The 16,716-nt window shown below is 36.2% G+C and overlaps 1 protein-coding gene and 1 pseudogene across 1 annotated transcript in view; one reads left to right on the forward strand and one right to left on the reverse strand.

The window, feature by feature from the left end:
* The window catches only part of PDS5A (PDS5 cohesin associated factor A), a 128,456-nt gene that overhangs the window by 62,328 nt on the left and 49,412 nt on the right, over nucleotides 1-16,716 (reverse strand). Inside the window, exons 7-11 of the mRNA XM_018049381.1 lie at nucleotides 15,039-15,119; nucleotides 11,963-12,103; nucleotides 9,769-9,884; nucleotides 1,682-1,776; nucleotides 52-197 (exon numbers count right to left, since the gene is read on the reverse strand). Of these exons, the coding sequence (XP_017904870.1) occupies nucleotides 52-197; nucleotides 1,682-1,776; nucleotides 9,769-9,884; nucleotides 11,963-12,103; nucleotides 15,039-15,119 (579 nt within the window). The remainder of the gene's footprint in view (nucleotides 1-51; nucleotides 198-1,681; nucleotides 1,777-9,768; nucleotides 9,885-11,962; nucleotides 12,104-15,038; nucleotides 15,120-16,716) is intronic.
* Nucleotides 15,622-16,688, forward strand: LOC102172879 (annotated as a pseudogene).

A 16,716-nucleotide genomic window follows, 5' to 3' on the forward strand; every position in this document is an offset into this window, starting at 1 on the left:
AACAATGTAAACATAGTAAATTAAAAAAGAATAAAATCCCTCAGGTTTTACCCGTTTGTCCAGTGTTCTTTCTCTTACAAAGCCAAGTAGCTGATCATTCACTAAGGCAAGGTCTCTTTTGGCAGCAGTTATTATAGTAACAATAACATCATGACGAATAGCTTCTTCTGGATCATGGGATCGAACTTTCAAATATTCTGAAACAAAAAAAATTAAGCTAAATGTAAGCTATAATATTCATTATGTTCACAATAACAAAAAAAAACCCTAATGCTTTTATGTCTATATACTGGAACAATTGTAAAATGAGGCGTAAATTAAAATCATTCAATTTTTGAGGTGGCAAGTACAAAGTAACAAAATAAACTATATCATACTATTTGTTACTGAAGAGTTACATGTTAATAAATAATATATCAACTATTATGGAAAAGTCAAATCAATACCTGATTTGAAATCAAAGCAGCACCTGATTTATACAATACATATTAAAAGACTAAAAAAAAAAAATACAATAAAATTCTTATAGCATTATACAATATAAAATAACATTCTATGACCTCTAAAAAAAATCCTAGATAATTATGATACGAACAAAGTTATTTCCTTTCCTTTGGCAAACACTTTATTTTTGGAAAAATTGATAAAAATTTGGTAAAAAATTTGTTAATTTTTGTTTGTGCTGGGTCCTTGTTGCTGTGCAGCCTTTTCTCCAGTTGCCCACGCAGAGGCTACTCTCTAGTTGTGCAAGCAGAGGCTATTCTCTAGTTGCAATTCTTGGTTCTAATTGTGGTAGCTTCTCCTGTTGTGGAGCATGAGCTATAGGGTCATGGGCTTCAGCAGTTGTGGCATGTGGACTCAGCAGTTGTGGCTCCCAGACTCTGGAGCATAGGCTGAGTAATTGTGGCACACAAGCTTAGCTGTTCTGTGGCATGTAGGATCTTCCCGGTCAGGGATTGACCTGTATCTCCTGTATGGGCATGCGAATTCCTTACCACTGAGCCACCAAGGCAGCCCGGTAAACAGTATTTTGATTGTGGTGGTTTAGTCACTAAGTTGAGTCAGACTCTTGCAATCCCAGGAACAGCAGCCTGCTAGGCTCCTCTGTCCATGGTATTTCCAAGAATACTGGAGTGCACTGACATTTCCTGCTCCAGGGGATCTTCCTGATCCAGGGATCGAACATGAGTCTCCCGTACTGCAGGCAAGTTCTTTACTGCTGAGACTCCTTATATTGAGCCTGAAGCCCAAGTATTTTGATAGAAGCAATTTATTTGTTACAACCAAATAAGTAGGTTTAAATGCTTTATTTCAAGTGAAGAATGAGAAATTCTACTAATCTATTTCAGAAGAAATCACTTATCTACTTATTTTAAGGCATGTTACTATACTTAATTATCACAGAGATATAATGATTTGTGCCCAAACTGGAATTCACAGGAAGAGTCTACTTCTTTAAACTATCATTTCAAAAAACTTCAAAGGATTAAAATGTGAAGATTTCAAACTTAATTTTATTGTATAAACATGAAATCACTTACTAGTCCATGACTGTTAAGAGATCTGAAACAGTGTGCCAGAGTGAAACCTATTCAGAAACCGAAGTTAAAGTCAAAGGCCACATTTAAAATATATTTGTGTGATTGTGTTCATATTTCAATAGACCAGACACCTTCCTTACCTGTGAGATCCTTTGCTAAATCTGGGTGATTCATTAAACAGTGACTGGCAAATTTCACACTTTCTAATCTCACAGGAACATGAATGTCATTAAATCTATACAGAAAAAGATTGCTAAATATTAGTCGTGAGGCAAAATAACTATTTTCAAATAAGGTACATCAACAGTACATAAGGTATATAAACAGTACATAAATATCTATTAAAAAAACAATGGTTACTGATTAGAAAATATGCTGGTTATTAAAATGACAGTTACATCATTCTGAAGGAAGAATATAAATTAAAAATTATATGATTTCACAACAATTTTTTCAACAACAATTTTTTTTTACAACAGGATTTTCACCATGCTAAAACAACACAGTATAAAACATCCCCCAACCCAAACTATGTATATTGAAGAGCCAAAAATTGTAGCTTAAAATTATGCCACAAAACAAAAAATAAATTTTCAAAATGCACAAAATCTATCTGAAAAAGTTTACAGGAGAAAAATGATAGAAGAATGTGAGGTAGAAAGCAAGGGGAGACCCAGAGATAAGTACACACAATACATGTGTCATATTGCCTCACAGCAAAAAAAAGTTTCATGTGGCTGGAACCAACTTGTAATTGCCCTTTTGGCTGTTGCTGTTTAGTTGCTAAGTCATGTACAATTCTTTGCCACCCCACTGACTACAGTCCATCAGGCTCCTCTGTCCATGGGATATCCAGATAAGAAGACTGGAACGGGTTGCCTTTTCTTCTTCAGGGGATCTTCCTGATCCAGTGCTCAACCCCATATCTGCACTGACAGGCAAATTCTTTACTGCTGAGCCACCAGTATTCAGTTCAGTTCAGTCACTCAGTATTGCCCGACTCTTTGTGACCCCATGAACCACAGCATGCCAGGCCTCCCTGTCCATCACCAACTCCCACAGTTTACACAAACTCATGTCCATTGAGTCAGTGATGCCATCCAGCCATCTCATCCTCTGTTGTCCCCTTTCCCTCCTGCCCTCAATCTTTCCCAGCATCAGGGTGTTTTCAAAAGAGTCAGCTCTTCGCATCAGGTGGCCAAAGTATTGGAGTTTCAGCTTCAGCATCAGTCCCTCCAATGAACACCCACTTCAAAAAGCATCAATTCTTCAGCACTCAGCTTTCTTTATAGTCCAACTCTTGCATCCATACATGACTACTGGAAAAACCATATCCTTGACTAGACAGACCTTTGTTGGCCAAGTAATGTCTCTGCTTTTTAATATGCTGTCTAGGTTGGTCATAACTTTCCTTCCAAGGAGTAAGCGTCTTTTAATTTCATGGCTGCAGTCACCATCTGCAGTGATTTTGGAGCCTCCAAAAATAAAGTCGGCCACTGTTTCCCCATCTATTTGCCATGAAGTGATGGGACCAGATGCCACGATGTTAGTTTTCTGAATGTTGAGCCTTAAGCCAACTTTTCACTCTCCTCTTTCATCAAGAGGCTCTTTATTTTTACTTTTTAAAAATATTTCTTTATTTGGCTTAGCCAGGTCTTAGTTGCAGCATGTGGGATCTAGTTCCCTGACCAGGAACCAAACCCTGGTCCTTAGCATTAGGAGCACGGAGTCTTAGCCACTGGACCACCAGGGAAGTCCCCAAGAGGCTCTTTAGGTCTTCTTCACTTTCTGCCATAAGGGTGGTGTCACCTGCACATCTGAGGTTATTGATATTTCTCCCAGCAATCTTGATTCCAGCTTGTGCTTCTTCCAGCCCAATGTTTCTCATGATGTACTCTGCATATAAATTAAATAAGGAAGGTGACAATATTCAGCCTTGATGTACTCCTTTTCCTATTTGGAACCAGTCTGCTGTTCCATGTCCAGTTCTAACTGTTGCTTCCTGACCTGCATACATGTTTCTCAAGAGGCAGGTCAGGTGGTCTGGAATTCCCATCTCTTTCAGAATTTTCCAGTTTATTGTGATTCACACAGTCAAATGCTTTGGCATAGTCAATGAAGCAGAAATAGATGTTGTTCTGGAACTCTCTTGCTTTTTCCATGATCCAGCAGATGTTGGCAATTTGATCTCTGGTTCCTCTGCCTTTTCTAAAACCAGCTTGAATGTCTGGAAGTTCACGGTTCACGTGTTCCTAAAGCCTGACTTGGAGAATTTTGAGCATTACTTTACTAGCATGTGAAATGAGTGCAATTGTGTGATAGTTTGCGCATTCTTTGGCATTGCCTTTCTTTCAGATTGGAATGAAAACTGACCTTTTCCAGTCCTGTGGCCACTGCTGAGTTTTCCATATTTGCTGACATATTGAGTGCAGCACTTGCACAGCATCATCTTTTAGGATTTGAATCAGCTCAACTGGAATTCCATCACCTCCACTAGCTTTGTTTATAGTGATGCTTCCTAATGCCCACTTGACCTCACATTCCAGGATGTCTGGCTCTAGGTCAGTGATCACAGCATCGTGATTATCTGGGTCGTGAAGATCTTTTCTGTGCAGTTCTTCTGTGTATTCTTGCCACCTCTTCTCAGTATCTTCTGCTTCTGTTAGGTCCATACCATTTCTGTCCTTTATTGAGCCCATCTTTGCATAATACCCATTCTACTGTTTTCCTGTATTTCTTTGCACTGATCACTGAGAAAGGCTCTCTTATCTCTCCTTTCTCCTCTTTGGAACTCTGTATTCAAATGGGTGTATCTTTCCTTTTCTCCTTCGCTTTCTGCTTCTCTTATTTTCACAGTTGTTTGTAAGGCCTCCGCAGACAGCCATTTTGCTTTTTTGCACTTCTTTTTCTTGGGGATGGTCTTGATTCCTGTCTCCTGTACAATGTCACAAACCTCTGTCCATAGTTCATCAGGCACTTTGCCTATCAGATCTAGTCCCTTAAATCTATTTCTCACTTCCACTGTATAATCATAAGAGTTAGGGTTACAGCAAGAATTTAATAAGTATGAAACTCACTATGTAAATTTAGAACTTCATATAAGGATAAGCTGAGTAACTGAAATTTTAAATTTATTGGGCAATTTAAAAATATTAATTTTAAATAATGTGATTTTATTTACTTATTTTTTACCTTTTAATTTCCTCTACCCATTTTATTTTTTCCTCTCTCCACCTCCCTTTCTCTATGGCAAGTGTTTGTTTTCCTTAACTGTCTTTGTTTTGTTACATTTGGTCTTTTTTTTTTTTTGGATTTCACATATAAGTGAAACCATACAGTATTTGTCCTTCTCTGTTTGACTTATTACCCTTAGCATAATTCTAAGTCCATCCATGTTGTCCCAAATGGGATTTCCTTCTTTATGGAGGGGTAAAATTGCACCATGCATGTATATACCACATCTAGTTTATCCACTGATCTGTTGTTTGGGCAGCTGGGTTGCTCTCCTGTCTTGGCTATTATAAATAATGCCGGAGTAACATGGAGCTAGCGCATCTACTGTTTTCTTCAGATAAATACCCAGGACTGTAATTTCTGGATCACATGATAGTGTCATTTTAAATTATCTGAGGAACCTCCATACTGTTTTTGATAGCGGCGGCACCAATTTACATTGCCACCAACAGTGCACAATGGTTCCCTTTTCTCCACATCTCTGCCAACACTTGTTATTTGTAGTCGTTTTGATAACAGCCATTCTGACAGGTGTGAGGTGGTATCTCATTGCAGTTTTGATTTGCACTTCCTTGATGATTAGTGATGTTGAGCATCTTTTTTTAAAAAATATTTATTTATTTTTAATTGATTGATGATCAGTTTACAACATTGGCTTGATTTCGGTCATACATCAACATGAATTAGCCAAAAGTATACAAATATCCCCTGATGTTGAGCATCTTTTCATATGTCATCTTTGGAAAAATGTGTATCAGATCCTCTCCCATTTTTAAAACAGGTTGCTTGCTTCTTTGATGTTGACTTGAATGAGGTATTTATATATTTTAGATATTAACAGCTTATCATGTATATTATTTGGAAATACCCTCTCCCATTCAGTAGAATTGTTCATCCTAGTTCTGTGAAAAAGGCCATTGGGATTTTGATAAGGATTGCAATGAATCTGTTGATTGCCTTTAACAATGTTAATTATTTCAATCCATAGACAAAGTGTATCTTTCCAACTCTATGTGTCACCTTTAGTTTGGTTTATCAGTATCTTACAGTTTTCCAAGTACAGTTATTTTGCCTCCTCAGGTAGGTTTATTCTGAGGTATTCTATTCTCTATGATGTGGCTGTAAATGGGATTATTTTCTTAATTTTTCTGATAGTTCATTGTTAGTGTACTCAGACGCAAAGATTTCTGTTTATTGATTTTTGTATCCTACAACATACTCAAATTCATTTATGAATTCTAGTAGTTTTCTGATGGCATCTTTAGGATTTTCTATGTAGTATTACTTGTCATCTGCAAATAGTGAGATAGGACCTAACAGAGGCAGAAGATATTAAGAAGAGGTGGCAAGAATACACAGAAGAACTCTACAAAAATGGTCTTAATGACCAGGATAACCATGATGGTGTGGTCACTCACTTAGAGCCAGATATCCTGGAATGTGAAGTCTCAAGTGGCCATAGGAAGCACTGCTACAAGTAAAGCTAGTGGAGGTGATGGAATTCCAGCTGAGCGCTTTAAAATCCTTAAAGATGATGTTAAAGTGCTGTACTCACTATGTCAGCAGATTTGGAAAACTCAGCAGTGGACACAGGACTGGAAAGGTCAATTTTCATTCCAATCTCAGAGAAGGGCAGTGCCAAATAATGTTCAACCTACTGGACAGTTACGCTCATCTTGCAAGCAAGTAAGGTTATGCTCATGGGGTTGCAAAGAGTCGGATGCGACAGAGCGACTGAACTGACCTGAAAGTTATGCTCAAAATCCTTCAAGCCAGGTTTCAGTAGTACATGAACAGAGAACTTCCAGATGTACAAGCTGGGTTTAGAAAAGTCAGGGGGATCAGAGATCAAATTGCCAACATTCACTGGATCATAGAAAAAGCAAGGGAATTCTAGAAAAACATCTATTTCTCCTTCATTGACTACATTAAAGCCTTTGACTGTGTGGATCACAATCAACTGTGGAATATTCTTAAAGAGATGGAAATACCAGACCACCTTTCCTGACTCCTGAGAAACCTGTATGCAGGTCAAGAAGCAACACTTACAACTGGACATGGATAAAGGGGTTCGTTTAAAATTGGGAAAGGACTATGATAAGACTATATATTGTTATTCTATTTAACTTGTATGTGGAGTACATCATGTGAAATGCTGGGCAGGATGAAGCACAAGCTGGATCAAGATTACCAGGAGAAATAGCAACAACCTCAGATATGCAGATGATTCCACTCTAATGGCAGACAGTGAAAAGGAACTAATGAGCCTCTTGATGAGGGTGATAGAGGCTAGTGAAAAACCTGGCTTAAAACTTAGCATTCAAAAAATTAACATCATGGTACCTGGTCCCATCACTTCATTGCAAAGAAGGGGAAAAAGTAGAATCAGTAACAGATTTTATTTCCCTGGACTCCAAAACAGTGAAATTAACAGACGCAGCCATGAAATTAACAGACGCTTGCTCCTTGGAAGGACTTTCCTGGTGGCTCAGAGGTTAAAGTGTTTGCCTGGAATGCAGGGGGCCAGGGTTCGATCCCTGGATCGGAAAGATCCCCTGGAGAAGGAAATGGCAACCCACTCCAATACTCTTGCCTGGAGAATCCCATGGAGGGAGGAGCCTGGTAGGCTGCAGTCCATGGGGTCGCAAAGAGTCGGACACGACTGAGAGACTTTTGCTCCTTGGAAGAAAAGCTATGACAAACATAAACAGTGTATTAAAAAGCAAAGATATCACTTTGCTGACAAAGGTCTGTATAAGCAAACTATGGTTTTTCCAGTAGTCAGGCATGGATGTGAGAGTTGGACCATAAAGAAGGTTGAGTGCCAGAGAACTGATGCTTATGCTTTCTAACTGTATTGCCAGAGAAGACTCTTGAGAGTCCCTTGGACATCAAGGAGATCAAACCAATCTTAAAGGAAATAGGGCCTGAATATTCCACTGCAGGACTGAAGCTGCAGCTCCAATACTTTGGCCATGTGATACAAAGACCTGACTCATTGGAAAAGACCCTGCTGCTGGGGAAGATTGAAGACCAAAGGAGAAGAAGATGGCAGAAGATGAGAAGGTTAGATAGCATCACTGACAGTGGGCATGAGTCTGAACAAACTCCAGAAGATAATGAAAGACAGGTAAGCCTGGCACGCTGCAATCCATGGGGTTCCAAAGAGTTGGACATGACTTAGTGACTAAACAACAATTATCACTGATACAATTTCATTACTGATAATTGATTTGTACATATTTTCTGTTTCTTCCTGGTTCAGTCGTGGGAAACAATACATTTCTAGGAATTTGTTCTTCTAGGTTGTCTGCTTTGTTGACATATAATTGATCATAGATAAAAGTGAAAAGTGAAGTGAAGTCGCTCAGTCGTGTCCGACTCTTTGCGATCCCATGGAGTGTAGCCTACCAGGCTCCTCCGTCCATGGGATTCTCCAGGCAAGTATACTGGAGTGGGTTGCCATTTCCTTCTCCTGATCATAGATAATGTGACTTTAAACATTGAAAACATTTGTATTTTTGAAGTGATCATTTAATAAAAACCTAAATATCCATGGCTGCCTACTTCCGTATCCAGAGACAACTGTCATATATTTTAATAAAATATTTCATTTAGGATTTATAATTTTCTAACTGCCAGAGAAAAGTGAGACTGTTACTACTCGTGATCAAGTATCAAAACACTTATTATTAAATAATTAAGGGAAATAATCCAGTCCAACAGATATGCTAAAAATACTTCTTTGTGTACATGAATAAGAGACCCATTACCAGGACACTAGTGAATGTGAAATTTTCAGTGTAAGAAGCCTATTACTGTTAATTTAGTTTTTATAAGTTATGCAAGTGAAAAATGGAGTCTTGCATTTTTGTTTAAGTGTTTTTCATATATATTGTCAATCACAAGGACAGATACACTCGTCTATGTACTGACAAGCAGAACTGTTTCATTCCCTCTAAATTCTTATAAATTCAAGTGTAATTAATCAAATGGTCAGAATATATTTAAGACCTTCAAAACGGCCTGTTCTGAGCAAATAACTTAGAATATCATTATGTCAGTGTCTCCAATTTGTTATATATGTGTAATTTATTTATTTGGCTACCTCAGGTCTTAGTGGCAGCATACAGGATCTTCACTGCATCACGGGGGCTTAACTGCTCTGTGTCATACGGGATCTCAGTACCCTGCCCAGGGACTGAACCCGTGTCCCTTGTACTGTGAGGTGGATTCTTAACCACTGGACCACCACGGAAGTCTCTTATTTATTTTATTATTTAACATAGCATTACTGTAACAATTATTATAGTGAGTTTACTTTAAGAAAAATTTTGGAGCCTGTTTCCTGAATCAGTTGAATTAGACAATGATGAATTTCAAATGTTCTCTAGAATATTAATAATATAAATTGACTTTTTAGTCAATGTTTGAAGTAAAGAAACATGTAAATGTAACACAAGAAAGCAATTTAATAAATTTCATAGATTTTCCAACCTTACCATCACATTGAACAGAATACAATAATTCCAAGTTCTTTAGAAGGAACATTAAAAGCTTTGAGTAAAGAGCAGTGCTATTTTCCATTTCAAAATTAGACAATACTGAATTGTTTAAAACACACATCTTGCTACCAGATAAGCTATGTATCTAAAGGATAAGCACCAGTAAATAAACTGTTTGAGTGAAATATGGCATGAACTGGACCATGATGTCTTCAGTCTCATGATTTATTTAAAAATTTTAAGACTCTGCAGATCTTCAAATGTTTATTCTAATGACATTATTTAGCACACACAAGAAAGATTAAAATCTGTTATGTGGATAAAAGCTTTCTTCATAAAAAATCCCTCTTCAGTTTACTCTCCAAGAGAGACAGTAACATTGGTATTAAAAAAACATATATCGACGTTTGATATATGTGGTTTCAATCAGGTGTGCCATACTGACTAGCCTCCAAAACATAAAAGTCCACAGAATTATATTCTCTTACCGTCCAAGAAAACACTGCCACAGAGGACGATTCTGTGTTGCTAAATCGGAATCTTTAGAACCAAACAATTTAGCTAAAAGTCGAACAACAGCTAATCGTTCTTCTCCATCATTGCTCTAAGGGAAAAAAGAAAATAAATAAAGCCTGAGTTATTCATCAGATTATAAAAAATAAATAAAAGAGCCCCAAGGAGCTGCAATTTCACTATTTTTGCTTATAATGATGAAAACTTTAAAATATCATATTCTCTCATTTACTATGTAGAAGTTGATTTAATTCCACGTTAGATCATCAGGTCCTTTGCTCTTATTTCATTCCCTCTCAACTGTTAACTTATGCCTGTTTCTCTGCTTGCTTGCAATCTGCAAAGATGCTGGAGAAATATGAAGACAATGATTTAATTCTAACATTCCCTAAGAGTTCTAGAAAAAATTCTGTGAATGGAAGACCTACAAATAATTTCTGCCCTACAATTTCATCTCCAACATCTGCCTTTTAAAAAGGCAGAAATTTATCTAAGAGTACAGAAAACATAAAAATCAATGGCCTTGGGTTATACATATTGTATCAAGAGAGACTATATAGAAATAACATTAACTAAGGTGCTAAATTTTTAAAAAAAGGGAATTAAGGAATCTATAAAAAAAATTCTTGTGCACCTACTGCTAAAGTATGCCTATGAAAATATCAAATTGTATCAATGAAGCAGAGAGGGTACAAGATGAAGAGTAATTGAGGACAACTGTGGTAGAGAAAAGCTCATAACCCATTTAAGGTACTACTACTCAAGTTCTAGCCAAACATGTTATCAAATCATCTGATTTTTTTTTTTTAAGAAAATGTATAATCTGGAGTTTTCAACAAAGTTTGATTTTAAAATTTATTCATTTACTCAATGTTATCAACTTTTTAAAAAGAGAAAATTATTTGCATGACATTTTGAAATAAAATTTATCAAATAAAACATTTTTGGGAGGCCAGATTCAGCTCTTAACTTCTGATGTAAGTAAATGAACTTATGGAAGAATGGGGTATGGACAACCAATGTAGTTTAAACTTCATTCTGTTTACATTAAGCTTACACACTGAAGTCTAGTTCCTAATCCATTCCCACCATCTATTACAGCAGCCTTGTTTAAGGATTAAAGAGGCTTGACTTTCATATTCAAACTCTATATATAGACTGGGAGAAAATATTTTAATGCCTTATACATAGAAATAATTTGGTGTGGAACCACTCTTAGACTGTTGTTGAAATAAACCCATTATTAAAAAACAAAACAAAACTTTGTTCTCTGTGTAACATTTTCCGTAAAACAGTTTCTGAGAAACCTAGTAAAATGTCTTTCATATGTGAACAGCAAATTCTTGTCATAAAACAAAATGGACAAATCTTATACCTGTTTTAAGAGTGGGAAATCAGAGTTCGAATTCCAAATACATTTTAACTGTGTAAATGGACAAAATAATTTATCTTAAATTTTTCATAATAATTCATCTTATGTTTTTTATAACTTAAAAACTCAAAATTGTAGTGTTGGTCCTAAATATACCATAGGCTGATATAAGGATTAAATAAAATACTGGATATTAAAAAAATCTTTCAAAAATTCCAGAATATCAAGCAAAATGTATGATGTTCTTTTCTAAAGTTTAACAAGGAGAAAGGACTGAGTGTTAAGATTTTTGTATTTTTTGAGGTGTTATGAATTTGTTTAGTTGGCTATTTAAAAAACAATAGTAAATAAAAACTTCCAGATATGCTCAAGTCGTCATGTAAAATTTTTGTCCTTGATTTATACTATGAAAGGGCCAAATAGTTAAAATCAAGATCCTTTGAGTACTGAGTCTGATATCATTTGATGTTCTAAAATATATACATATAATAATAGGCATCATTCAATAACATTTTATACATTTTGGGGATAACTCCATTTTTCATATCTATTATTTGTATCACTGTGTTTATCAGGCATTTAACAATTAAGTAAATTATAATTTTAATTGCAATGAAAAACTCTATCACTGAGATGAGAGTCTCCGTTTTACTCAAATGATTAAAAAAATATATATACCTTAACTAAATATAAGATAATTGAACTCACATTTTATTCTTTTACAGTTAAAGGAAAACAATATAACATATATGTTTCTCTCAAAAGTTAAAGAGCTTAGAAATTATAGTCAGTCTTACCTTCAGTTTGAATTCAAGCTGCGGCATGACAGATAATAATAAATGGGGATCTATAGCAAAAAGTTCCTGAATCAGATCAAATACATGTTCCGACAAATCACTTACTGATGATCTTCCCAGCACCAGTACTTGATTGAAAAACTAAAGGAGACAGAAACAAAATATCCATTTCATTTAAAAACTTTTGGCTTTTTATAAATGTGTTAGAAGAAAACTATATAATTAGGCATTCCATATACAAGTGAGGAAGATTAAAAAAGAACAGATGTTTCAATTACTAATATATATAATAGGATAGTCACCAAAACTGAACAAATCTCCAAATATCATCAAATTATGACTGTTACATGAAAAATTTTTAAAGTAATTGAGTTGTTACCTTTCTTTCAAATTAGGATGACAATTCTAGGAATGAACTGTTATTAAAAAAAAATTTAAATAGTTTATTTAATCCATTATAGAGGATTTTATAGAGAAATTTCTTTATAGCAGACAAAAAATTTTAAATGACTAAATCTTTTGGATTTTTGAGTAATTTCTTTACTGGGGCTTCCCAAGTAGCACAGTGGTAAAGAATTCACCTGCCAGTGCAGGAGACTCAAGAGACGTATGTTTGATCCCTGGGTTGGGAACAACCCCTGAGGTAGGAAATGCCACTCCAATACTCCTGCCTGGAAAATTCCATCGACAGAAGAGCATGGCAGGCTATAGTCCATGAGGTCACAGAGCTGGACATGACTACGCAACTGAGCATATGTGCACACATACACATTTTTTTCTATGTAAATTTAGCAATAAAGAATAACTGAAGGTGGAGGATCAGTTGCTTTTTTTCCCAAAAATACCCAGAAAGAGACTTCCCTAGCAGGATAGTGATAAGAATCCGCCTGCCAAGGGTCACAGGTTCAATCCCTGGTCCAGGAAGATTCCATATGCTGTGGAGCAACTAAGCCTGTATGGCACAATTACTGATCCTATGAGCCTTGACTGCTGATCCCGTGCACCCTAACGCCTGTACTTCACAACAAGAGAAGCCACTGCAACAAGAAGCCCACAAACTACAGCCATGAGTTGAGCCCATTTGCTGCAACTACAGAAAACCTGGGAGAAGGCAACAGCAACCCACTCCAGTACTCTTGCCTGGAAAATCCCATGGACAGAGAAGCCTGGTAGACTGCAGTCCATGGGGTCGCTACAAGTCAGACACGACTGAGCGACTTCACTTTCACTTCTCACTTTCATGCATTGGAGAAGGAAATGGCAACCCACTCCAGTATTCTTGCCTGGAGAATCCCAAGGACGGCAGAGCCTGGTGGGCTGCCATCTATGGGGCTGCACAGAGTTGGACATGACGGAAGCGACTCAACAGCAGCAGCAGAGAAAGCTTGAACACTGCAACAAAGACCCAGCGCAGCCAAAAAGAACCCCAGAAAGTAAAAAACATTTTAACTCAGAGGACAAAGAGAAGGAAAAGGTGATGATACAAAGGCTGATAATTTAAAAGCATTCTAGGAAGAAGAAACAAAGAGAATATAATATCAAAGCACAAATTAAAAGATATCTCCACTCTTGCTAGCAAAATTAAATTAGAAAAAAACTTTTAAAATATAAAAATGCTACAGAGGCAATTGTATGCAACTGATCTGAGCATGTTTTTGGTAGTATCATCAAATGATAAATTTCTTTTGAAAGACAACATATATTAAGAGTTAGAAAATATTATGAAGAACTTGACAAGAATAAGGAAAAGAGTTTTAACAAAATTTACAACTACACATACACATATGAGTAATTCTGGAAGGATACATGAAAATCTATTGGTGATGGCTATTTTTGAGAAGTGAGAAAAAGATATTTGAGACTGAAGAAAGACAAATTTCACTGTATACACTTTTACAATACTTGAGAAAACTTTTTTAAACCATGCTTAAGTATTCAGTAAATCAAATAATACTAATAATTCATAACATTTAAATTAATATACTTAGACTTTTATATGTAGAAAACAATTCAACAGTAAATAAATACTACATTCACAAAGACTGTACTAAAGAAAACACTGAAAAAAACCTAAATGCAAGGCAAGAGGGAAATGATTAGGTAAATTATATATGAATTCAAAGGAATACTTACAATCATTCTCGTCATAAATAAAAAGATGATGTAAAAAAATGATGTCAAGATGTGGAAACATAAATGAACAATTCAAAGTTTTATATAAAGTGTGAAAAAACAGGTAAGAATCTGAGCAATGTTCAATAATGAACTTGTTACATTAAGGCAGCACAATTCTAATTTCTTTTCAGAATTACTTTATTGACTTTTTAGTAAAAACAAAACATAGTAAAAGTAGACAAAAGTAAAAAGACAACTTACTACTCTATTAACAACTATTTAAGAGGGAAAGCCAAAAAGGTTCAGAAGAATGGTTTAGGGACATGAGGAAGGAACTAGATAGACACAGAGCCACAGAAAAAGATGAAGGGAGAAAGTGAAAAAGATCAGCATAGCCAGGAGATAAAAAGATAAAATACAAAGAAGAAAGGGTGGGAATTGCAGACCTAACATCCTCTATCTTGTGCCATTTAAAAACAATGTTGGACTCAGAGGGAGAGGGAGCGGGTGGGATGATTTGGGAGAATGGCATTCTAACATGTATACTATCATGTAAGAATTAAATCGCCAGTCTATGTCTGACGCAGGATACAGCATGCTTGGGGCTGGTGCATGGGGATGACCCAGAGAGATATTATGGGGAGGGAGGTGGGAGGGGGGTTCATGTTTGGGAACGCATGTAAGAATTAAAGATTTTAAAATTTAAAAAATAAAAAACTAAAAAAAATAAAATAAAATAAAAAAATAAAAAAATAAAAAATAAAAACAATGTCTATAAGCTTATAAAGCTATGCTGCATTTGGTTACATTTGGACATATCAGTTCTCTTATATATTTCTCCTAAATAGATGAAACTGTTTACAGGCTAAATAAGCCTTTATGTGAAGAGTTCTAATAAACTCGTACCTTTATGGATTAAGAACTACAAAATTACAGAAAAAAGATAGGCAGAAATACCTACATTGGCAATGCATGCTTCAATAGTCTGGACTGTCCTTTTCAATAGGACTTTTGCGAGGTCAAAGGACTGTTTATTTAAGTTCTGAAACACAAAAAATATGCAAAGTTACAAATGAATTAATGAATTTACAAGATAATACCACTAGAACATCAAAGTCTTCAAAGTTCAGAAAATATGGAGCAAAAAATATAACTGAACCACATTCAAGGTTTTACCCAATATCCACTAGTCAAGAGGTCATAAATGTAGAAGTTGCAAATAGCACAACCATGAATCAAAAACTGAAATACAAAGAAATAAAAAAACACAGTAGGTAATTAGCCAAAAGCTCAACCCTATATTAAGTTTAGCTTTACTAAATCTAAGACTTTTAGGTTTCGTTAACCGGGAGTTGGTGATGGACAGGGAGGCCAGGTGTGCTGCAGTCCATGGGGTCACAAAGAGTCAGATACAACTGAGGGACTGAACTGAACCAATCTGAATTGGCAATCACAGCCATTTATCCCTAACACACACACATTATCCTCAGTATTTCACTGTCTAATCAATGTCTGTTCTGAGGAAGAGTGGACCTGCAAAGTGCTTCAAGCAAAATTCTCAGTTATATTTCTGAAATGCTAACTACTGCCTTCATTCCTCAAGATTCCCAATGCATGGTAATAAACTAAAGGGTCTGAGCTGCCATCTTGCGTCCCTGCGTGTGTGCACCTAACCTCAGCTGGTCCGCCCGAGACCACCTGAGCGCCACCCCTAGTCCCCGACACGGCCCCATTTCCACTCCAGCAAGATGAAAGAAACTATCATGAACCAGGAGAAACTCGCCAAACTGCAGGCACAAGTGCGCATTGGTGGGAAAGGAACTGCTCGCAGAAAGAAGGTGGTTCATAGAACAGCCACAGCAGATGACAAAAAAATTCAGTTCTCTTTAAAAAAGTTAGGGGTAAACAATATCTCTGGTACTGAAGAGGTGAATATGCTCACAAATCAAGGAACAGTGATCACTTTAACAACCCTAAAGTTCAGGCATCTCTGGCAGCAAACACTTTCACCATTTCGGGCCACGCTGAGACAAAGCAACTGACAGAAATGCTCCCCAGCATCTTAAACCAGCTTGGTGCCAACAGTCACACCAGTTTAAGGAGACTGGCTGAAGCTCTGCCCAAATATCCGTGGATGGAAAAGCACCACTTGCCACTGGAGAGGAGGAGGATGATGAAGTTCCAGATCTTGTAGAGAATTTTGATGAGGCTTCCAAGAATGAAGCAAACTGAATTAAGTTAACTTCTGAAGAAGATAAATCTTGAAGAAGTTACTGGGAGCTGCTATTTTATGACTGCTTTCTAAAATTTTGTTCATGGATCTGATAAAATCTAGATCTCTAATATTTTTAAGCCTAAGCCCCTGGACACTGCAGCTCTTTTCAGTTTTTGCTTATATACAATTTATTCTTTCCAGCTAATAAAGCTGAAGAACCCTAAGAATAAAGTTTGAGACAAAGATAAATAAAATTCTTTGCCTAGTATATGGTTTTATTTATTTCATTGATACCAATTTGTACACAGAAGGCAAAATTGTTTATAGAAAGCTAATCATGGCATGTAATATGACTGATAATCATGAATGGAATCTGATTAAAGATTTAAAATGACAGTATAAAAATAAATAAATTAATTAATTA

Source organism: Capra hircus, chromosome 6, assembly GCF_001704415.2.
Source record: "Capra hircus breed San Clemente chromosome 6, ASM170441v1, whole genome shotgun sequence".
Lineage (NCBI taxonomy): Eukaryota > Metazoa > Chordata > Mammalia > Artiodactyla > Bovidae > Capra > Capra hircus.